Here is a 24,548-nt window from a genome sequence, read left to right on the forward strand (position 1 = left end):
GAAGTGATTTTGCCACATATCCTTTCTACAATCAATTTCACAAAACAAATATGACATGTTTACTGAAATTGATGATATGGCTTCCGGAAAAATATGACATGAATAATTTCATTTAATATTGATTTATATTTTTGGTAAATTTATTAGAATATGCTAATAATTCATATATTACATTTAATATTGATATTTCTTTTTGATAATTTTTTTTTAAAATATGGTAATAGCTCATACATCATCTATAAAATAAATATATTCATATATAATATTTCAAATTTCGAAATATTATTATTTTTTGTATAATTATACAATTTATATAATCTCACCGCGTCTCTTGACAATCATCTCACGTGCCACGTGTAACATATACAATGGAGGTTCTTTGGATTAATTCCACTAGAGGTTTTCGCTACGCTGGGTACCGAAAGAGAAGAGGCAATCGGTCATACAAAATATGTGTATCTCGAATGACGAGTGGAGACAAGCAAAACGAGTGGAGACAAGCAAAACGATAACTAATAATTACTTTTCGAGTTTAGAGCCAAAGATGCGTCTGAAAGTTAAATTTCTAGACAAGGACTTGTGTGAATCCATGCGTTTTCTCAAGGCTGATGTTGAGTACGTATGAAGATTTCAAGAGATTGTCAAGTTTATTTAGACCATGATTATAAGTGGTTTCTTAGTGGGTTTTTAAACAAATGACATCATTTAATTAAATCAAAATTAAATGATACTGCAATAACCGATCCTTAATATGGGTTTTTGGTTACTGATCCTTAAGCTTTGAAAGACCACACGTGTCGCTCAACCCTCAATTTTAGTTTTTTTTTTTCATTTTTCTTTTCTCTTTCTGCGTTATTCTTCGTCTTCCCTTGTCATCTTCAGAATCTTCTCTACGGATTTCATGATGGGAGGAGTTGCAGCCATTGTCGCCAAATCCGCAGCTGCTCCAATCGAAAGGGTGAAGCTTTTACTCCAAAACCAAGGCGAATTGATCAAAACAAGACATCTCACAAGACCCTACACCGGTCTAGGTAACTGCTTCGTTAGAATCTTCAGAGAAGAAGGTGTTTTATCCTTCTGGAGAGGAAACCAAGCCAACGTCATACGTTATTTCCCTACACAGGTTTGATTAAAAGTGAGAGCTTAATCTTTAGACACTTTTGAGTGTTGTTTTGTGTGTTAAGAGACCCGTCTCAGCAGTGGTCATTCCGGTTACAGCCAGCTTCTTCCAGGTTCGTATCTGAGATTCAACACATTCCAATTCCAATATACCTTGGGAAGAGGTTTGGAACTCAAAGATGTTTGCTTTGTTTTTGGTTGTCTCTCTGCAGTGGTTCCTGCTCCTGTTGTTGTCCGAAGACCAAAGCCTATTCGTAAACCGAGAGTGACTTCCCCGGTTCGAGGTATGCTCTTGTGTTCTTTTCTCTACATGTGAATCAATGAGTATATGTTGAACAGAGAGTTGACTGTGTGTTTGATTAATTGTGCAGCTTCTGGATCAGTGGCTATAGTTCAGAAGATGACAGGTTCGTGGGTCTCAAAGGGAAGGACTTCAGAAGATGTATAGGTCGTGAGAAGAAGAAGAAACGTAGCCTTTAAAGGTTACTTCAAGACCCAGCTTCACCGTATTGCTTATAAGCATTGGCTTCACTAGTCTCACTTGCATTCCAATGTGTTGTTTTTATTAACAGAATCATTTTAAACAAATGAGGATAGGGGGAAATTGTTGATAATTCTTGTGCAGATACATTTGTTATTTCAATGGCTCTGTGGAAGCTTCAATGGTTCATTGGTTCTGATGAACTGAGATTCTTGGAAGCTTCAATGGCTCTGTCGCATGTTAAAAACGATGGGTCTGTTTCATATTTCTGTTTCATGTTCTGTTTCAACGTTTCAATGTGGCATGTTAAGTTTGTATGTTTCAGTATTCATGTTTTATGTTCAAGGTCGTGTGATCGTTTGTTGTATGTTTCATGTTGTTGTTCTGTTTTGGTAATGAAATGCTGTTTCTGTTTTGCTCTTGCAGCGTTCTTATTCAATGCTCCATGAAACAAGATGGTCACTTGTAGGTTGGTGAATCTCGCCTTGTCAAGCCGGAAGAAGAGAGAGCGGTGACAAGGTGAAGCCGGAAGTGGAGACAACGGTGAAGCTACGGCTGAGGTGGTGAAGCCGAAGGAGTACAGATGGAAGTTGGGCTAGTATCATTTTCTGGTTTTGATTGTTTGGTCTCTGGAGTTATATCATTCATAAGAGCGATTAGGAGGTGTTTTTGGATTATGAAAAAGGGAATTGTAATTGATTAATATAAAGAATTGTAGTTGTTATATTTGAGCTCAATTCATGGAATTGGATCAAACCTATGTTAAAAAAAAAAGAAATAATTAAAAGAAATGTTAAAACTTGTTATAATGTTAAAACTTGTTACAATTTTGAAAAAGAATTTTGATTTATTAAAAAATTGGTAATTTGTATTTTGTGATTTAAAAAAAAAACGAAACCCTAAACCCTAAACATAAGCTTTAAACTTCAATCTTTTCATAATATAACTTTAATCTTAAACTTAATATTTAATTATTTTTAAAAAATCTTATATCAAATTTAAAATCTAAATTTTAAAGCTATACCCTAAATATCGCCAATATGATGGGTGTTCGAATTAGAATTCGTGATAGACAAATGCATCAACAGCTCAAAGCTGATTTGGTTGAACATTTATGGAGTAAGTTTAAACGTGATGAAGACAACAACTGAATTCGAAATGTTTTTTTCAAATTATTCTCGATTATTGTACTAAGATTTATTTTTATGTTTTTTAAATATCAATGTTTTAAATGTTATCTTTTAATATGTTTTATTTAATAAATACATTTTATCTAAAAAAAAATTTAATTTTTTAAATTTTTTTTTAAGAACCCCTAATTAAGAAACTCCCATTGGACCGCTCAAAATGAGAGTTTTTTAACTAGAGTACTTAGCCCCATTTAAGTACATTTAAACTATTAAATAATCATTAAGAATCCCACTTAAGGATCATGGGATATTCATGCTCTTATAGCCCGGAGACATTTTCAAGATTTATATAAAAAGGTTTACTGTTACTTTATAGATGTTGAAGATTTGGGAAAAGAAAGCTGAAGTCAAGCGACGTTGGGATTGCTTTTAAAATAGGCAAAGACACCAACCAGAGGTGCATTGATATAGGTCGTGGGCTCTGTGTCGGTAGCATTTGTCCGTTTTCCAACGAATGTATCATCTACGTTAGGCCCGCCAACCACCGCTCCTACTAGAATGTTTGGGTTTGGATTGTCTGAATGGAAAATATTCCATCCTAGTATGCACCCGAACGCAGTGCTTTGAACCTTAACAGACGGTATAGACGAGCCACGGTGGTGGACCTGTCGCGGGTACTGATCACCGTACCCAACCATGTACGACACGTGCATTGGATTATCTCCCAAAATGTAGTCCACCTATGTACCGCAAAAAAAAAAACGCATATGCTTTTAATGGACCTATCTAAATCATATATATACACAATAACACATGATGTTTGAGTACCTGTCGTTTAACTATGCGTCGAAGAGAATCGGATTGAAACTTGAGGTTACCGCAACTGAGTTGTTGAGAGGATTTAGAGAGGTAGTCCGCGTAGGTAAGGATGACGAAAGACATTGCGGCCGTGCTCTGGAGCTGGCTGCCAACGGGTTTGTAAAGAAGACCGCCAGGTGTGTAACTCATGTGTGGACCAGCGGTTTCCGGAAATACTGCACACATCATTTTCTCCGCAATATCTTTAAATGGTGTTAACGCACTCACATTCTTCTCAAATACTTCCTGTTCACCCAAATTGGCGTTTAAATAGCAAGCACTAATAGTATACCATTGTTTAATTATACTATATGTATTTTAAATGATTTTGACCTAGTGGTTTTGGAAGATCATATATACAGAGAGAGAGAGAACTGGATCAGACCTTAGCAATGAGAACATCAGCTCCCCCAAATTTGCTGTCCCAGCCAAAGTCCAAGTAATTGTAATCTACACCGAAAGTTTCACGATTGTTCACCAAGTACTCTAGGTAATAATCACTACCAGTCGCCCTCCTCAACCAAGCAGCTCCCCAGAGCAACTCATCCTACATGAAAATAATACCATTTTATATGAAATGTATATTAAAAAAACGGTACTATAGACATACAAAATTTCGAATGAAGGTATACCTTATATCCATTATTACTGCAGTAGAAAGGGCAAGCGGCGGTGTGCACGTTCTGATTGTCGGCATAAGAACCTCGATGCATATCTGCGTACCGAAACGTTTGTATGGCTTTGCTGAGCAATAATTGTGAATATATAGGCCTCGATTGTTTGAATGCGATAGAAGCAGCTGCCAGAGCTGCAGTGATTTCACCCGCTAGATCGGAGGCTGGCCCTGGTGCATCTATAGCGAAAGCGGTTCGTGGCGTATCCATATCTTCCGGTCTTTCCCAACAATCATGGTCGGGTTGTGCTTCACCTACCTATAGCATATTAATCTTATATTGTTAGAGTGTGTGCCATAAATATTTTCATTTAAAGCCGTGATTTCCGAAAAATATAATACAAGCTAGGTCAAACCAATCAGTGGAAATTGATTACTTCTTCTCAGAGATGATATACAATTTGATTCTATCATCATCATCAACATACCATGGAGTTCTATGATTTCATTTCTACTATACTATAGCCATATTATATAATGTTTATAGATCTTGATAAATCTAAATTTATATTAACTACACACTCGTATACCCAAGTATCCGTTTATATCCCGACTCTATTTTCCAATTGTAAAATTATTAAAAATGTCGACAACGCACGACAAAATGGTGAAAACCAAATTCTTGATAACGATATTGGTGTGTATTGGTGAATAGAAATAGGGAACTCATATAAATATAAAAAAGATTTTATACTATAACTGTTATATCAGTAGATGATATTAAGAAAAATGACGGTGCATTAGCGGTTTGTTTATACGAACATACTTGGACGAAAATGCGATGAGGGAGTTGTGAGACAGTCTTAAGGAGATAATCAGTAGCCCACTTGATATTTACGAGGTTGTGACTAAAATCATTCTCAGACATGTAGCAACTGAAGTCGATAGAACTCCAAGCAAGCATCGTGGCCGTAAAAGCCATTGGAAAATGAAACTTAACGTTGTCACCGGCGTCGTAGTAACCACCAACGAGGTCCGTGTTGAGGTTTTCGCCGTCCTTGAGTGCAGAGTCACTACGCCACAACATCCTTTGTTCTCTGGGAAGTCGACCGGAGCGTTGACCTTCGAAAAATAGGATTGACTTATACAGAGCATCCGAGTAGTCGTGTGGAATCACCGTTGGTAACAGGAGGAGAAGTACGAAAACTGTTAAGATTAAAATCGACGGTTTCATTTTTTCTCTCTTTGCAATAAGGACTTTGAGAGATTTTGATTTTTGGCATTTGGCATGAGGATTTAGAGTTCATATTAATAGAGCTAGTTCAAGTATACGTATTTGGTTAATTTGGTATAATACCATTTTGCATTGATTTGGTAGTTATCCATCCATCATCCATGCATGTATTAAAATATTAAATATTTTTTTAATTATAACTCTATTGTTATCAAGAAGTCAATCATCATCTTACTAATTAATTGTTTAAACTTCAAATTTAGATAAAAATCTTTGAATTTTTTTTATTTGACTAGAAATGTACTTTTTCTGATTCAAGTGGACTTTCAACAAGAGTAATCTAGTTAGACCATGTATACTTGAAGTGCTTAATAAAAGATTCAACAGAATCATTACAATGAGCATATTGAAAATGAATTTGATGATGTAGATTATTTGGTGTTGAAAAGATTCAACATATTAAAAAAAGTGAGAACCATCGACACATGTCAATTTCTAGAAATTTTTCATATTTTCATATTCTCATAATTATTTAAAACTTCTAATCTTATTATAAATTAAACAATTTATTTTAATTTTTATACAAAAAAATTATCATTTGAAATTCTCTATAAATAGAGACTAAGTTTATATAATTTAAAAATATTAAAATAATTATTAATTAGTAAAAGAGAGTGTTAAATTCTATTAAACAAAATCATTGTAGTGTGTAAATTAAATATATGTTGAATGATAAGGTAAAAAATGATGTGAAAAGTTAAAAGATGAAAAATATAGTATTGAATCTTGAAACAATTTCGTACATAATCTTATATGTAAATATATAGCATATATATACTTTTTGGTTAAGTACAAATCTTGAAGTTTACTCAGTTAAATCCGGATATATAATCTAACCATCTATATTCCATATATACTTATAACTTGGCATGACCAACCTTCAAATTCATGTTTGGGTCCATCATCTATTCCAAGATCGGGTTCGAGCTTGCCTCCGCTGCTACCATGCCTTGTCGAGACCACCAGAGATCTGCTCCCTGCTGTAGGCCACGTCTTGCTTCTTTTCCTTTCACCACCACCGGGGTCTCTTGTACCAGAGCCGGAGGCCCATCGTGTTCCCGTTGAATTGAGCACTCCATTCTTCAACTTTGGTCGATTCTAATCTGGAGAATGTTGCGGTCCGGAGAGCGATTCTAGGGATTTTTTTTTTGCTAAAAGATTCTAGGGAATAGGGATTTTGATGAAGAATTGTCATTTTTAACTGATGTTTGTGAAAGGAGAGACGAGTGATTGCCGTCGATGAGTTTTATGTCTGACGTCCATTGGAAGAGTTGTAGAGAACCTTTGAAGAAGATGAGACAAATTACATTAATGCTATTACTGAAAAAAAACGTGAATATTGATGGTTACTCGAGTTATACGTTAGGGACGGCGAGCATTTTCCAGTACACCAGTATGGTTTTAATGAATCTTAGTAACCACTTAATATATACATCGATTATTCAGTAAAATCGTAAACCAAACATTAACAAAACATAATAAACACTAATTAAATGGAGCGCTATAATTAATAAATTAATTTATAGCTTTAGTTAATTAAACTTTTTAAATTAGTTAGTATTAGGGTGTACAGGGTGTACATCTTAGTGTACACACGGGAGTATACACTGGAGCGTACACGGCATACACTTCGTTAGCATACACCGTACATCGAACTATACAATAGGTACACTATCGTTGTACGACTTTGAAAATAAATATTTGTATTTTTTCGAAACAACAGTATTTATGTGGATGTATGATATACGAATAGACTATCCATTACATTTGAAATAAAAGATGATATCCAAGTTAAGTAATCCGAATGAGATATTCAGACTGAAATTTTCTTTCTTAGCTTTGCGTGTGTAAAATTGCCTACAAGGAACTTAAAAAAAAACAAAACAAAAAGTGCTCATGTTGTTTCGATATCTAATGTTACTCCAATGACGTCAGCTAAAACTAGGATTGGCTGCAAAGTAAGCCAATACACCAACGAAAGGAGCATTGATGTAAGTAGTGGGCTCTGACTTGCGGAAATCAGACCGGTCATCATCGTACTTATCATCCTCTTCGGGCCCACCCACCACCGCTCCAATCAAAACGTTCGGGTTTGGTTCGGTCGAGTTGAAATAAACCGATCCGTCTTTGCACCCGATGGTGCCTGGATGGTCTACGATCGACGGCAGCGATGAGCCACGGTGGTGGATCCTCTTTGGATACCTCTCTCCGTACCCGACCATGTACGATAATCCCATTGGATTCTCCCCCAAAATATAGTCCACCTTCATTTTCCAATAAAAAACTTTAACATAAATATCGGTGTTAAAAAAAATTTAACATAAATATCATAACAAAATAAGATTAATCTCTAATAATAACCGTCTAAAATTAATTAATTTTTGCAATAATCGTGAAAAAAATTTGTATTATTTTGCTTTCAATGAATGCATGATAATTGCTTTCTATATCTCAGGTTAGGTGACTCGTCAGTAAGATAAGAGAACAACCAATAATCACTACAAACGGGAGTAACCTGTTTCTTGGCGAGACGGCGTAGATGATCAGGAGGGACAGAGAGGCTGCCACAATTGAGGGAGAGGGAACTTCTGGATAGATACTGAGCGTATACAAGCAGGAGGAAAGATATTGTGGTCGCGTGCTGGAGCTGACTACCGCCGGGCTTGTAAAGAAGACCGCCGGGAGTATACTCAACGTGCTGTCCCGGAGACTCCGGCACCAAACTACACATGAAGCTCTCCGCCGACGCCTTGTACGCCTCTAGGTTGTACATATTCCCTGCAATAACTTCCTGTACCGGAATTATAATTAATTAAACCCATATGTTACCATATACCGGGTTTTGTGTCTTAACCGGGCCATGTTGGGTTCTTCACGTACACGGAAAGAAAAGAACATAATCTTTACATGCACGTGAATTGCTCGTGTTTATATTTGCTTTACTTGCGAGAGTTAATTAAAGGTATGATTTCTATTTTGAACAAAAAAAAAAAAAAAAAAAAAAAGTATGATTTCTATTTGATCACGTAACTCTGATCAAAAAGGTTAGTATAGATATTTTTTTTAATATCTAACCTTGGACACGAGAACATTAAGTCCACCAATTTTGTTGTCCCAACCAAATTCGTCGACGTTCTCGCTAGCACCAAAGGGTTCACGGTTACTCTCAATGTAGCTAAGGTAACTTTCATCACCAGTCGCTTTTCTTAGCCAAGCTGCTCCCCACAATAACTCATCCTACACGTACCCATCCCAACAACATTAATTATATTAAAAATCACCAAGAAAAAATATAATAAATATCAAGATTGTATGAATTTTTTGCGTGCTGAAATTTTTATTAATTACTCGGGTTTTTTGACCTGAAATCCGTTGAAATCGCAGTAGAAAGGGCAAACGTCATTTTTGATATCATCATTGCTGCTATAAGCACCACGGTGCATATCAGCAAACTGAAACGTTTTTACAGCGTTTTGGAGCAACGTCTGAGAGTAGCCTGGATCGGATGATCGCACAGCAATTGAAGCGGCCGAGAGGGCCGCTGTGATTTCTCCAGCTACTTCAGAAGCTGGATTTGGGGCATTTACGACGTAAGCAGTACGTGGTGTATCCATATCTTCAGGTCTTTCCCAACAATTATGATCTGCAATCGGATCACCTACCTACATATCACAAGTTTGTTTCCTACTTTAATTAGTTTGCATATAGTTATATTAAATCCCTCTTAAAATAAAACAGATCATTAATGAAAATATACCAAACAACATCAACATCATATATATCATTTCTGAGGATTCTGAGTTCCAAGTCTCTATCATCGCATATCTCAACTCGTATTATTAAATGATTATACTAACGACCCATGAATCAATGTTAATCAATTCTATAGTCAAATTCACTAATATATTTATGTGTTACTGAAATTCTCATTATTGCAATTATAGTCAACAAAATTGATAGTTGTTGGTTCCAAAAAAAATTAAAAACTATGGCTAAAAATAGTAGTTGGTCATCTACTACTATAAAGTGCGGGGGCACACAATCAGAGTATATAGTATATAGTAATGTAAAATCACAGGGTAATTAATTACTTTTTCCTCTTAAAGTATGGCTTAGAGTTAATTTGTTGCAGTAATGATTCGACGTTATGCGTGTGCAACATCAAAAATTAATAAGAAAAAAAAAACTCAATTTTGGCAAATATTTAATTTACGATATACTATTTCATAACGAGAAAGAAGAAATTAAATTAAGGGAAAGGGAAGGGGCCAAAAGAGTGTGACGCAACGACAAAAAAAAGAAGGGTAAATGGAGAGAGACTCTCTCTTGAGAGTGCAAATTAACAAAACAGCCACTCACGATCACGGGTTTCTTTCTTTGACAAACCAAAACGACTCATCAGTTTCCCTTAGCTTATTAAATTTCCGAAACTACCCCTCTCCTTAACGCATATGCCACACTCACCGGCAAAAAACAGTTACGAAATTGAATTGCACATTTACGAACGAACGAACGAACGAACGAACCTGGACGAATATGCGGTTTGGTAGCTGCGAAACGGATTTCAGGAGGTAATCGGAGCTCCACCGGAGTGCGACCAGAGCGTTCCGAAGCTCCGGCGGAGGCATGAGCTCTCCGAATTCTATTACGCTCCAGGCGAGCATCGTCGTGGTGAAAGCCATCGGGAAATTGAATTTGACGTTGTCTCCCGCGTCGTAGTAACCGCCGGTTAGATCGGTGTTGTGCGTCCACCCGTCGCTCAGACCGGAATTCCGCCTCCACGGCACACGCTGGTCGTTCGGGAGGTAACCGGAGCGTTGGCCTTCGAAGAAGAGGATTGATTTCGAGAGTGCGTCGGAGTAGTCGTGCTGCTTCGACGACATTGCCGCACCAAAGAGGAAGAAGAATATAACTGAGAGAGGGTTCAAATGTAATTTCATCATGTCTCGGCGTCGGAGTTAAAAAATAAACGTCGGTGGTTGAGATTCTTTATATATATAGGTCGTGGTGAGGGAGCTTATACTGTCTGTGACTCTGCAACTGCGAGTGAAGTCACGAGATGTGTTTATATATAACTTGCGATTTTTAATTAATTTACTAATACACCAGTATCCTGGCTTAATTATGTAATTATTTTCTTCCTTTTGTTTCTTATTTAGTTTTTGAAAAGTCTGATTCAGTTACTTTGTTGGGAAATAAATTGTGCATGTTGTTAAGCAATTTGATATTTAATACTAAGAAAAAGTTCTTTTATTTATGATTCTGTTGTTTCATAATATGATTTGTAACTTACACATGTTAACTGATTTGCAAGTAAAATAAACTTATTAAAATGTAAAAATAAGGGTTGTTTAAAAAATAAGGTTTATATAAGTTTATAGCTATGAAGTTCAATTCTATTGTAATAACTAGCTAGATAAGGTCTTTCATTTTTGTAGTAATTAGATAATAGGTCTCAGAATGTTTAATCTAAAATATGTAATAAGCGTCCTAAATGAAATGAGCTATTAAAAACAAATTTCCCAGTAAAATTTGTAACTTGTACTCTTTTTTGCTTTATAATATATGTTAAATAACTAAAAACTTTTATATTAAATTATTTTAAAATATTTGAATATATAATTATTTATAATTTAACAATTCATAGTGAAATTTATAAATTATATTTGATTAATTCTCTAATATTCAATATTCAATAAAAAAATTCTAGAAATCATGTATATTTAAACGAATACTTTCTCACACACGACTACTCGAGGTCGCCAGTTCGATACTCGGGGGTAGCGGGGTGGAACTGGGTTAGCTAAAAAACCCCTGCGTCAGGTGGGCTACGGCCAGTACTGAACGTGGGATAAGGTTTCTGGCGAGGTGGCCCTTCGGGGTGAGCCCAGTCACTATAAAAAGTTCAACCCATAAAGTTTAGAACTTTGAGAACATCAGGTGGCCTAGCGGCAGTACTGAATGTTTCTCACACACGACTACTCGAGGTTGCCAGTTCGATACTCGGGGGTAGCGGGGTGGAACTGGGGTAGCTAAAAAACCCCTGCGTCAGGTGGGCTACGGCCAGGACTGAACGTGGGATAAGGTTTCTGGCGAGGTGCCCCTTCGGGGTGAGCCCAGTCACTATAAAAAGTTCAACCCATAAAGTTTCAAGAACATCAGGTGGCCTAGCGGCAGTACTGAATGTTTCTCACACACGACTACTCGAGGTTGCCAGTTCGATACTCGGGGGTAGCGGGGTGGAACTGGGGTAGCTAAAAAACCCCTGCGTCAGGTGGGCTACGGCCAGGACTGAACGTGGGATAAGGTTTCTGGCGAGGTGCCCCTTCGGGGTGAGCCCAGTCACTATAAAAAGTTCAACCCATAAAGTTTCAAGAACATCAGGTGGCCTAGCGGCAGTACTGAATGTTTCTCACACACGACTACTCGAGGTTGCCAGTTCGATACTCGGGGGTAGCGGGGTGGAACTGGGGTAGCTAAAAAACCCCTGCGTCAGGTGGGCTACGGCCAGGACTGAACGTGGGATAAGGTTTCTGGCGAGGTGCCCCTTCGGGGTGAGCCCAGTCACTATAAAAAGTTCAACCCATAAAGTTTCAAGAACATCAGGTGGCCTAGCGGCAGTACTGAATGTTTCTCACACACGACTACTCGAGGTTGCCAGTTCGATACTCGGGGGTAGCGGGGTGGAACTGGGGTAGCTAAAAAACCCCTGCGTCAGGTGGGCTACGGCCAGGACTGAACGTGGGATAAGGTTTCTGGCGAGGTGCCCCTTCGGGGTGAGCCCAGTCACTATAAAAAGTTCAACCCATAAAGTTTCAAGAACATCAGGTGGCCTAGCGGCAGTACTGAATGTTTCTCACACACGACTACTCGAGGTTGCCAGTTCGATACTCGGGGGTAGCGGGGTGGAACTGGGGTAGCTAAAAAACCCCTGCGTCAGGTGGGCTACGGCCAGGACTGAACGTGGGATAAGGTTTCTGGCGAGGTGCCCCTTCGGGGTGAGCCCAGTCACTATAAAAAGTTCAACCCATAAAGTTTCAAGAACATCAGGTGGCCTAGCGGCAGTACTGAATGTTTCTCACACACGACTACTCGAGGTTGCCAGTTCGATACTCGGGGGTAGCGGGGTGGAACTGGGGTAGCTAAAAAACCCCTGCGTCAGGTGGGCTACGGCCAGGACTGAACGTGGGATAAGGTTTCTGGCGAGGTGCCCCTTCGGGGTGAGCCCAGTCACTATAAAAAGTTCAACCCATAAAGTTTCAAGAACATCAGGTGGCCTAGCGGCAGTACTGAATGTTTCTCACACACGACTACTCGAGGTTGCCAGTTCGATACTCGGGGGTAGCGGGGTGGAACTGGGGTAGCTAAAAAACCCCTGCGTCAGGTGGGCTACGGCCAGGACTGAACGTGGGATAAGGTTTCTGGCGAGGTGCCCCTTCGGGGTGAGCCCAGTCACTATAAAAAGTTCAACCCATAAAGTTTCAAGAACATCAGGTGGCCTAGCGGCAGTACTGAATGTTTCTCACACACGACTACTCGAGGTTGCCAGTTCGATACTCGGGGGTAGCGGGGTGGAACTGGGGTAGCTAAAAAACCCCTGCGTCAGGTGGGCTACGGCCAGGACTGAACGTGGGATAAGGTTTCTGGCGAGGTGCCCCTTCGGGGTGAGCCCAGTCACTATAAAAAGTTCAACCCATAAAGTTTCAAGAACATCAGGTGGCCTAGCGGCAGTACTGAATGTTTCTCACACACGACTACTCGAGGTTGCCAGTTCGATACTCGGGGGTAGCGGGGTGGAACTGGGGTAGCTAAAAAACCCCTGCGTCAGGTGGGCTACGGCCAGGACTGAACGTGGGATAAGGTTTCTGGCGAGGTGCCCCTTCGGGGTGAGCCCAGTCACTATAAAAAGTTCAACCCATAAAGTTTCAAGAACATCAGGTGGCCTAGCGGCAGTACTGAATGTTTCTCACACACGACTACTCGAGGTTGCCAGTTCGATACTCGGGGGTAGCGGGGTGGAACTGGGGTAGCTAAAAAACCCCTGCGTCAGGTGGGCTACGGCCAGGACTGAACGTGGGATAAGGTTTCTGGCGAGGTGCCCCTTCGGGGTGAGCCCAGTCACTATAAAAAGTTCAACCCATAAAGTTTCAAGAACATCAGGTGGCCTAGCGGCAGTACTGAATGTTTCTCACACACGACTACTCGAGGTTGCCAGTTCGATACTCGGGGGTAGCGGGGTGGAACTGGGGTAGCTAAAAAACCCCTGCGTCAGGTGGGCTACGGCCAGGACTGAACGTGGGATAAGGTTTCTGGCGAGGTGCCCCTTCGGGGTGAGCCCAGTCACTATAAAAAGTTCAACCCATAAAGTTTCAAGAACATCAGGTGGCCTAGCGGCAGTACTGAATGTTTCTCACACACGACTACTCGAGGTTGCCAGTTCGATACTCGGGGGTAGCGGGGTGGAACTGGGGTAGCTAAAAAACCCCTGCGTCAGGTGGGCTACGGCCAGGACTGAACGTGGGATAAGGTTTCTGGCGAGGTGCCCCTTCGGGGTGAGCCCAGTCACTATAAAAAGTTCAACCCATAAAGTTTCAAGAACATCAGGTGGCCTAGCGGCAGTACTGAATGTTTCTCACACACGACTACTCGAGGTTGCCAGTTCGATACTCGGGGGTAGCGGGGTGGAACTGGGGTAGCTAAAAAACCCCTGCGTCAGGTGGGCTACGGCCAGGACTGAACGTGGGATAAGGTTTCTGGCGAGGTGCCCCTTCGGGGTGAGCCCAGTCACTATAAAAAGTTCAACCCATAAAGTTTAAAATAATTTATATCTTAAAACAAACGGGGGTATCAGATGAATAATTTGTCATCTTTGGGTAAATTTTATATTATCTGTTACTAATATAATAACACTATTGTCTATATGTGCGTGGACATTGTGTGTGTGCTATCACTGCCGACAAATGAATTTGGAGTGAGCGAGCGAGCAAGTCCATGGTGTTTTGGTTTTTGCTATAATATTCTTTTTCATTTTGTTTCTCTTATCATCACCTTTAGGAAGAGAATACAATGAGATATTTAACATCATTTTATAATGAACAGAGGGTTTGTGAAAGTATAAGCGACATGATCAACATGATAAACAAATACTATAACTCTTTCAAATATGTTAAACCGATAATGCAAAAGAACAATTAAAATCTCGTGACAATGTGGGACCTGCTTGATACTGTAACATGATTCTGGCTTTGCGCATAAGCGTTAAGTTGCTAAAGAAGTGGCTGCAGCTTTACAAAATTTCCTTTGCATTTTTTTCTTTCTCTGAGTTTTTTTTTAAACCATTATCTTTCACAATTTTCCTATCGGTTGTGTGTTAATACTGTCTCGTCTCATATGATTTAAGCCGTTACCGTCCACGAAAGAGACTGTATATTATCGTAAGAATCAGTATGTATGGTATATAACGTATGGTTGTAACTAACATACTAAAATGCTTGATTGAGAAGCATTCAAATAAATTTTTAATCAGCATATATAATTTGCCCACCTTTTGATTTTTCTCTATATAATATATGAGAATAAATCATAGTGGAATTAGATCTCACAAGGAACAAAATAATCATCTTCGTTTTAGAAAGATCAAGATCCGTAGACCCACATATATATGCTTAGCCTCCTTGCAAAGCCAACCAACTCCCTGTACTTATGGAACATCAAACACTCACTGACTCACACCATTAGGAGTTAGTTTATTTAAACTGCACATGTTTTCGTCTTCATTCACATTTTAAATGTTTCTATTCAAGTGCAATTTGCATTCACCTCTGTAATTTTGTAATCAAGTGCAGACATTATCTTTTTTTTTTTTTTTTAGATTTACGTTTGAATTAACAAACCAAAAATTTACATGTATTTTTCGCTTAGATCGATCCATTTACAGATACCTACCCATATACAAATTTAATCTAAGGAATCAAACATATGTATTGATATCTCTACTACTTCAAAGGATACATCCCATGAATGCTAAAATTATGGAAGATATTATATATTAGCAGAAATACAAACAAAAACAACAGATTGCAGCTAAAGTGAGCAAGGGACTAAACATATAGTTTTGACGGTTTGACTAGCTTTAGGATAAGTAATCTGTTTGGTAAAATTAAATATTTTCATCAAACTCAGTATCTACATAGCATTGAACTTTCAGCTCCAGTATTTACTGCTTGAATAAATATTTTTTTTAATGAGATACTGAATCCCAACGGTTAAATTATGTTAGATGGTCTCCCCATATGATGAGAATAGAACAATGTCAAGAGAGTTAATATTTGTTAATTTGGTTTAAAGATCTAATCGAGAGAACAAAATTAAACAAACGATTACAAACATATGTCATGGTTAGGCATTACAAATTTACACTACATATGGGATATGGGACATGATGTTACTATTTTATGTTTGCACGTATTGTAGACTGGACAGTATCAAAAACGAGCAAGTGGTGGTGTATGCATACCGAACTTAACCGTAATTAGTTACATGTCAGGCGACTTTGCTAATTTCGCAAGTAATGTAATATGTGTTTTTTTTTTGTAAACATAATCTGCTATTTTGCCTTTTTTCTCTTTTCTCCACTGATAATCTTTTCTTTACGCTTACATGATTTTTTCCTCGGTTAATATTTTACAGCACATTTCTTATGATTTTATAATGTCATAGACATCCACTTGGTCGAAACTAGTATGAGGGCAACTAAAATTCCATTGAAAACAAATAAGATTAGTATTATAGACCATAATTACGCATGAATATGGATACAACTGATTTAACAGATTAATGTAGTATGGTTTTTCTTGCTATGAAGCTGTAGGCATTAGAATGAGATGATAAAGCATATTGAACTAAAGTTCCTTAAATCGACAGGTAGTTTTAAAATGGCAAGCTTATGATAATGTATTAAAATGTTAATTTTGCCTCTATAAACCACTCAAGGTGGGCTAGTGGTAGGAGGGATTTCAGGCTGAGGGTGCAATTCCCAATACTCCTGGGTTCGAATCCCCGCGGCTGCAAACAACTTGAGTGGCCACGAGGGGATTTACATGGGCTCCTCTCGCCCTCCAGACCGCTTCGCGTAAACAGGGGCCCTTAAGTGGACGCTTAAAAATCCTGTAATGGCATGGGCTTAGGCCCGGTGGGTTAGTCGATCGCGCTTAGCGGTCGGATACTGGATTATCAAAAAATGTTGTCCAGAGTATTTACCTATTGTATATGTATTTATTGGTTGAAAAAGTAGAGGATATTAAAGAACGTTATATATTTGAACTAATGAGTTTAATTGGGTTGATCCATTCTCTAATATCTTAACGCCTTTGCTTATTTCCTTCTCCCTGAATCTGTGCTGACCACAACGACTCTATAGCTCAACGAATATTTATGTCCCTAAATTAGGCGTGAAGCGATAGAATGACTGTTCTAAAAGTGGGTATCACATAGGAAAAAAAACGATAAAATTTCTTATCGTAAATTATATGGAGTCCATAAAGTGAAGGTATATTTGGTTTTAGCGATGCGTACTCTATATGTGGCTTGTTTTCTCAGTTTAATCTTTACGCTTACCTTCTTCGTAGCTATTATTTTATTAGATAACAATCATAGCATATAACGTCATCTGACAATCATAGGAAAAAAGCAATAACTTGGTCGAAGTACCCTTCTTAATTCATATTGAGGGTTAGATCACGGAGAGAGAAAAACTCGTATTCGAGCTCAATGTCGACTTAATGGGCCGTTAAAGCCCATTTTGTAACATACAAATTGCTGACGTCCTTTTATTCGAGTTCTAATTCTAACGTCAGTCTGTCTAAAACAAATGATGATCATTTTTTCTAATTTCGTTTCTTTTATAGTATATCTAGTTTTCAACATTTCGCCAGAGCAATTTTTAATCAAACACAAAAATTTTAAAATCTAATAAAATGTAATAAATAAATAATTTGTTTTACGTCTCATCCAGATCCAAATAATTTACACAGTTGTTAGTTTAATGTAGATTGTCTAGTTGCTTCCTAACGATTTTTTAAACATTGACTAAAATAATCAGGAATTTATTTGTAAAAGACGACTGATTGTATATCTTCAATATTGCATCTTGAATGAACACACTGTTTAAGGATCACAAAAAACAAATAACAGTTGATATAAAACCGGATCAATCAGCACTTAATAGTTATTAACTACAAATCACTCGTTTTAGAAATATGATTTAGAAGTATATTTTCCGAGTCAAAATAGTACTTTTTATATTAGATTTAAACTTATATTATCTTGAAAATTTAAGTATAGCAGTATACAGTAATGTATTATTTTTTACAACTGTATGTGTTTATTAGATGCACAAAGTGTTGATATCCAGCTCTTTTCTTTGCATACAGTCAACACCTAAGTCTCTTAAGACTTGAAGGCGTCTTACTAACGACTTCCCTTTTGAATTGAACATACCAAGCAATGTACTAGAAATTACGTCGACATTTACGTGACTTTTCTTTTCTTAAAACTATATAAATTAAATTTATCTATGACCAAGAAAATGCGTGGAAACTAAGAAATGTTACAAACTTTTCTTTGTAAATTCCTCTGTCAAGGGAGAAATAAAAAAAAAGTCAGACCTTTTGGGGGCAAAAAAACGCCTTAAACACATGAGATTTTTTTTTAAAAAACGAGCACGTATGATTTTTATCTGCGTTATAGTTAGTATTGTTTATATTTTGGTCCCTCATTTTAAGTAACAGTCACATGTAAATCGTTTTTATTCAATGAAGTCGAGCAAGGGAGAAAACCTCGTTCTTGTAAATTGCACGGCAACATATTTCACACTTCTTTCTCTATTAATGAAAAAATAATAACACGAAACAAAAAATTGGAAATTTACATACATTTTCGAAGAAATGAGTAACCAGACAGACCACCATTGACTTAAAGTCTTAAATAAAGAAAAATAAACAAAACCATTAACGTGCCGAAAGAGAGGTCTTCATCAATTACTTTGAAAATTAAACAAACAATACAAGTCATTGTAGTTTACAAAAAAAAAAAAAAAATAGAAGTCATTGTAATAGTCTTTAATTAAGTCGATTATATACGTTCATCTTTCTTTTCTTTCGTCAGTCAATTCATTATATGTATTTGAGACACGAGTCAACTATATATTTTCAACAGTTTTTTTCTTTTTAATATGTATCTCTGCGAATCATATATTCATCGTATCGATGGCTACATATATAACAATTGTTATTGGGAGAGTGACAGCTATAAATGAAGGAGCAACACATGACCAAGTAGCAAGTATTAATAATGGAAACGCAATGATGTTCATGTAGATACAATTATCAACATCTACTACTACTCGTAAATTTCTCAGAAAAAGTCATATAAACTATATTAATTTTTTTTTTTTGTAATGGTTCGAGAAGAATAAAAAGGGGCACGTGCTCAGTAGAGTCTGTATATAGATCTTTCGCTCGCTTCCGATTTTCTCTCAATACAAATCTCGAGGAGGAGGCGCCAAAAGATAAACTGCATCACCGGCTTTTACAGATTTCTCCGGCGAAGATCCGTCTCTGTAACGATTAACGACGACAAAATGCTAATGAAAACGCAAAGACTTACTATCTCTCCTTTCCTTCCGACTAAATCTCACCAACCACTTATCCGTTGTCTCGGTGGAGGCTCGGTGCTGACCCGGAGAAAACTCGGTGGGATCACCACAGCAGCTGCTCCGATTTTCCAGGGAAAGCCGGTGGTGACTCGTCGGGAAATAAAAACAGGGCGAATTACGAGGAACTGCGTCGAAAATGATGGCGGAACTGAAGAAGAAGAAGAGAAGAAGAGCAGGGGTCTGGTGAAGGAGAGCGTATGGGAACAGATGAAAGAGATCGTCAAGTTCACAGGTCCGGCGATGGGGATGTGGGTTTGTGGTCCGTTGATGAGTCTCATCGACACGGTGGTCATCGGCCAAGGTAGCTCCGTCGAACTCGCCGCACTTGGTACGCTTCTCTATATAAACTTTAATTCTGATTTTTTTTTTTTTTGCATTTTCCTTACATCATTTTAAAATTTACTTTATACTTATGATTTATATTCGATTTTTATATAAATTCCAAACCGAACCGAACGGAACCCGACTTGTCTCCAATAGTAACACTTGCACCTTTTGGATTGTTTAGAAATCGGACCCATGTTGACCAATAATAATAACAAAAAAGAAAATAGGTTAGGTAAGTGTCCCATCCAACCAGTTTTAAAGCTCATTATAACATGTAGGGTTCTAAAAATCGGTCTAAGCGGCGCCTAGGCTCTCGCCTAGGCAGCAACTCGGTCCTATCCGAAACGATTTTCTTAAAATCCGATTTATACCGATTTATATGATTCAAATTGGTTTAAACTGTTCTAAATTGATTAAAATCGATCTAAAATTGTCTATATATGTTAAATAAAGCAATAATATTATTACAAATCTACAAATTTGTCTACTTTCTTCTGTTTTGTATATCTAATTTTGATAATTCATCACAATAATTTTATAATTAAACTTAAAAACTAAAATATGTTATACAAATGTATAAAATATATAAAATAAATCAACAATTTGCTAACGTCTAGGCCTCGCCTAGGCCCCGAATAATCCGCCTAGTCGCTAGTCCTCTATAAAGCGCCTAGTTACCGCCTAGCGATTTTTAGAACATTGATAACATCTGTCGGTTCACCAAATTTTAACGTGTTTGTAATGTCAAAATTGTACCCAACTGCAAGATAAGCTTTTACTTTCACACAAATTCAAATATTACTCGTTTATCATTTTCTCCTTTTTTGCTATCAAAATTTCGTAGCACAGAAAATTACATTTAAATTATTTGATTGAATAAGATTATGATGCGGAATGACTAAAAATATAAATAATCCAATAAATTGTGAAAACGAGTGCTTTTAATTCAATGGCTGAGTAAAAAATTTAACCGGTTTAATAGGACCGGGGACAGTACTATGTGATCACATGAGTTACGTCTTCATGTTCCTCTCCGTGGCGACATCCAATATGGTCGCTACTTCTCTTGCCAAACAGGTTGGTTATATTTGCCTGTTTCTTGTGTTCCAAGTTTTAAAACTACTTTACGAAGGAAACATCTCTTTAACGTTTATTTTGTGTTTTTTCTTACAGGACAAGAAAGAAGCACAACATCAAATCTCTGTCTTGCTCTTCATTGGATTGGTTTGTGGACTTATGATGCTTTTGTTGACTAGATTATTCGGACCTTGGGCTGTTACTGGTATACATTTTTCACTACCAAATCAAATATTTCCATTTCGAGTAATATTTGAATGACATGTATCTAAACTTTTTGGCAGCATTTACTAGAGGGAAAAACATTGAGATTGTTCCTGCAGCCAATACATACGTTCAGATTCGAGGCTTAGCGTGGCCTTTTGTTCTTGTTGGATTGGTTGCTCAAAGCGCAAGGTTTCTTTGACCTTTTTCTTCTTATTAACTAGCTTCAATCTCCCTATGTATTACTCAACTGATGAGAGAGAATCTCTGTCTCAGTCTTGGAATGAAGAACTCATGGGGACCTCTTAAGGCATTAGCAGCAGCAACGGTCATTAACGGTCTTGGAGATACGATCCTATGCTTGTTTCTTGGACAAGGTATCGCCGGAGCTGCTTGGGCAACAACCATCTCTCAGGTAATGTAAATACCCTAAACTAGTAAAATGTAAATTAAAAATGAAGAAGAATTCATAATGGGATTTGTGTGTTGTTATATAGATTGTTTCGGCTTATATGATGATGGATTCTCTGAACAAAGAAGGCTACAATGCTTACTCCTTTGCGGTGCCTACACCTCAAGAACTATGGAAGATATCTGCACTCGCCGCACCTGTCTTTATCTCAATTTTCTCCAAGATTGCTTTCTATTCTTTCATCATCTACTGTGCTACCTCCATGGGAACTCACGTTTTAGCTGCTCATCAAGTACCATTACAAAACTGATATATCTTTTAAGCTTAAACGATGTTGGTGTTTTGTATATTTATCTTTTTCTGGTTTATTTTTATTTTTTTGGTCTGATAGGTGATGGCTCAGACGTACAGGATGTGCAATGTATGGGGTGAGCCACTGTCTCAAACGGCTCAGTCATTTATGCCCGAGATGTTATATGGTGCGAACCGTAACCTTCCCAAGGCGAGAACGTTGCTCAAGTCCCTGATGATTATTGGAGCCACGCTTGGATTAGTCTTGGGAATTATTGGGACATCGGTTCCAGGCCTGTTTCCTGGTGTCTACACACATGATAAAGTCATCATAACCGAGGTCTGTTTGCTGCTTTTAAAACCAAACATTAGTAGTTAACTTCCTGTGTGTGTTTCGAACCTAACTTGACTTAAATTACGATTCTTGGATATGGTGGCAGATGCATAGACTGCTTCTACCATTCTTCATGGCGCTGTCTGCATTGCCAATGACAGTATCCCTGGAGGGTACATTGCTGGTATATTACACTCACGCAAGCCTTGTTCAATGATGATTCGAAGCAATCAACTGAAAACATCTTCTCCTTCTTCTTCTGTGTTTGTTGTATACTAGGCGGGACGTGATCTGAAATTCGTCAGCTCTGTGATGAGTTCAAGCTTCGTTCTTGGTTGTCTTACACTAATGGTAGCCTTCCATAAACCCTATACTCTCAGTTTGAGCCTTCCCTAAAGTGTTTTTGTTGGTGACACAGTTTGTGACACGAAGCGGATATGGTTTAGTCGGCTGTTGGATGGTTCTCGTCGGATTTCAATGGGTAAAGATTCTTCTCTTCTTATACAGACTGTACAATGGTTTTGTAGTTATTTTAACATTTATAGTAGTTTTGTAATAAGAGAGAGATGAATGAATGGCAGGGTCGGTTTGGACTGTATCTACGGAGGCTGCTTTCACCTGGAGGCATACTTAACACGGATGTGCTGACGACTAAGAAGATCAAATCAGTTTAAAGTCTCTCTCTCTCAATAATGAATTTTTGTTTCCTAATTGTTGCCGAAAGCCCATCTCTATGGGGTTTTTTGCCAATAAAAAGTGGCTATTTCATTTACATATATCTCAAGTGCCAAAGAAGAAAGTAGAATTGAGCTCTGAAGCTATGTAAATTTCAGTTGTTAATGTAAACGAGTTTTGAAAAATATATACATACATACATATAAGCTTAAAGAGATCATAATAAACCATGGTCACATTGTATCATTTCCAGCATAACAAACACATGATTGTTTTCTTCTCAGGATTCATTCAGATTCATTGTTAGGTGTGCTTTTAACTGAGTCATGTTCACAGATCATATATAGATTAGTGATGTGATTGTATTTTTGAAGAAAAAAACGATAAATGCATATATGAAACAAAGAACTAGAGTTGAGATGATATAACAATCCGAGCTAATAATTGATAACTAGTCAATCGGTTGCAATCCTCTGCGTCCACGTCCATCAGCTCTCTTTGGATACTCTTTTCTCTGTAAAAAAAACAAACAAAGAAAGAAAGAAGACTGTAACTAAAAACCACATAGAGACAGACAGGCCATGTATCTAGCGGTACTTGTCTCTCAGGTAGGGGTTTAACTTACGAAAGGTCTAGTGGCGAGTTTGAGAACTTGTGTCTTCTTGTCATCGATAGTCTCTCAACTTCCTTCTTACTTTCCTGTATTTTGTCAAATTTCTTTGCATTTAGAAAAGTAAGAAAGTTATGTGTTTATGATCAAGAGAGGTACTTGATGATCATCTTTAGTGGATGTACAGTTGAATTATATCTAAGTTGGTTTAGTCACTATAGATAGGAATTGGGACTGACTATCTTTGAATTGTCCCTCATCAAATTATACGTACAAAATAGAGTAAATGCATTCGAAAGAGAAGCCTTGGAATACAGTTGGTGTAATGCTGCCTAGATGAATATAAGAAAGAAGATCATAGAAGCTATCTAATGTATTGCGTGCTATTTTTGTTTGATGGTTTTATGTCAATCAAGAAGAATGATGAGATGAAGACAATTGAACATCACAATAGGAAGAAAAATGTGAATCATGCTCGAGTCTTGTGTCTATTTTTTAATTTTACCAATCAAATGTTGTACATCAAAAATTAGACAGATGCCAATCTTTTTTTTTATCACTGACAGATTCTAATCTAAACAGCCATTATATTGTTAAATTTAGTTTTGCAAGGAAAGAAAACAGTTTTATCAATTCAAAATTCAGTATCAATATACATTACAAATTTACAAATGATTATTAAAGCAAATTCAGCTAAACATGAACTTAATATATGTATTACTCCAGCAAAATAACACCATCAAACACATGCACAACAAAAAAAAAATCAGAAACGGCTTCCGAACTACATAAAAGCGGCAAGATCACCACCAATTGTTGATTTACGTTTTCTTATAAATTGGGCTTAAAGACTTAACATTGATCCGACTTGTACATTTTTTTCTGAAAAAAAGTTAGCTATATTTTGCGTAGTTAAGGCCCAGCAACCACTTACTCGTATCATATGCATTTTTTTCACACAAATTACGGCCAATTATAAAGAAATAATGCAAATATCTACTAAATTTGGAAGTATGAACATTGTTTGAAAATAAATATAACATCAAATGAACCTAACCATATAAATTGCTCTGCATACACAACAAATACACAACACCAACCACAAAAAAGTAGCACAGTTCATCACCCCACCTCAACCATATTACAGTACAAATTTTGAACAATCAATGACAATAGCAAAACACCAATTTCACAAACACATCATCACCTTCCTTCTTCATTGCCGCCTCCGCCATCGCTCAAACCAGTTCATCATGTCCTCAAGCGCCTCCGCCTCTCTCTCTTTCTTGGCTTTGTCCTCCTTGTCCACCTCCACCTCTGGTAACTTCTTCTTCCCCTTAGACCACGCCTCATACTTCCTTTCTCTCGAGCCAACCTGCAAAAAACCAAGAGTTAAATCAAATCAAGAT

At 37.5% G+C, this 24,548-nt stretch overlaps 3 protein-coding genes and 1 long non-coding RNA gene across 5 annotated transcripts; 2 read left to right on the plus strand and 2 right to left on the minus strand.

The window, feature by feature from the left end:
* Window positions 1–782: 782 nt before the first annotated feature.
* LOC106293113 lies at window positions 783–2,326 on the plus strand. Of its 2 annotated transcripts, XR_001260365.1 has the most exons (5): window positions 783–1,031; window positions 1,124–1,232; window positions 1,332–1,403; window positions 1,491–1,853; window positions 2,027–2,326. It is a non-coding gene; the product is annotated as an uncharacterized LOC106293113 (long non-coding RNA). The 2 variants fall into 2 exon arrangements; XR_001260363.1 differs by having other exon boundaries at window positions 783–1,232.
* A 734-nt stretch (window positions 2,327–3,060) lies between these two features.
* LOC106298288 (endoglucanase 23-like) lies at window positions 3,061–5,459 on the minus strand. The gene is made up of 5 exons (XM_013734393.1): window positions 5,028–5,459; window positions 4,221–4,520; window positions 3,974–4,135; window positions 3,559–3,834; window positions 3,061–3,470 (listed from the first exon to the last, which is right to left on the minus strand). Exons 1-5 carry the CDS (start codon window positions 5,433–5,435, stop codon window positions 3,138–3,140), a joined length of 1,479 nt encoding a protein of 492 aa, XP_013589847.1. The 5' UTR covers window positions 5,436–5,459; the 3' UTR covers window positions 3,061–3,137.
* Window positions 5,460–7,238: 1,779 nt separating this feature from the next.
* Window positions 7,239–10,536, minus strand: LOC106327351 (endoglucanase 24). The gene is made up of 5 exons (XM_013765487.1): window positions 10,022–10,536; window positions 8,858–9,157; window positions 8,571–8,732; window positions 8,011–8,286; window positions 7,239–7,759 (listed from the first exon to the last, which is right to left on the minus strand). The coding sequence occupies exons 1-5, from the start codon at window positions 10,436–10,438 to the stop codon at window positions 7,427–7,429; spliced, it is 1,488 nt and encodes a 495-aa protein (XP_013620941.1). The 5' UTR covers window positions 10,439–10,536; the 3' UTR covers window positions 7,239–7,426.
* An 8,331-nt stretch (window positions 10,537–18,867) lies between these two features.
* Window positions 18,868–22,735, plus strand: LOC106327211 (enhanced disease susceptibility 5). Its single transcript, XM_013765301.1, has 11 exons — window positions 18,868–19,537; window positions 20,519–20,613; window positions 20,710–20,818; window positions 20,898–21,009; window positions 21,094–21,232; window positions 21,315–21,521; window positions 21,621–21,860; window positions 21,961–22,038; window positions 22,134–22,205; window positions 22,273–22,335; window positions 22,436–22,735. Exons 1-11 carry the CDS (start codon window positions 19,135–19,137, stop codon window positions 22,526–22,528), a joined length of 1,611 nt encoding a protein of 536 aa, XP_013620755.1. The 5' UTR covers window positions 18,868–19,134; the 3' UTR covers window positions 22,529–22,735.
* Window positions 22,736–24,548: the final 1,813 nt, after the last annotated feature.

The sequence above is a fragment of the Brassica oleracea genome, chromosome C1, assembly GCF_000695525.1.
Source record: "Brassica oleracea var. oleracea cultivar TO1000 chromosome C1, BOL, whole genome shotgun sequence".
In the NCBI taxonomy this organism is placed as follows: Eukaryota; Viridiplantae; Streptophyta; class Magnoliopsida; order Brassicales; family Brassicaceae; genus Brassica; species Brassica oleracea.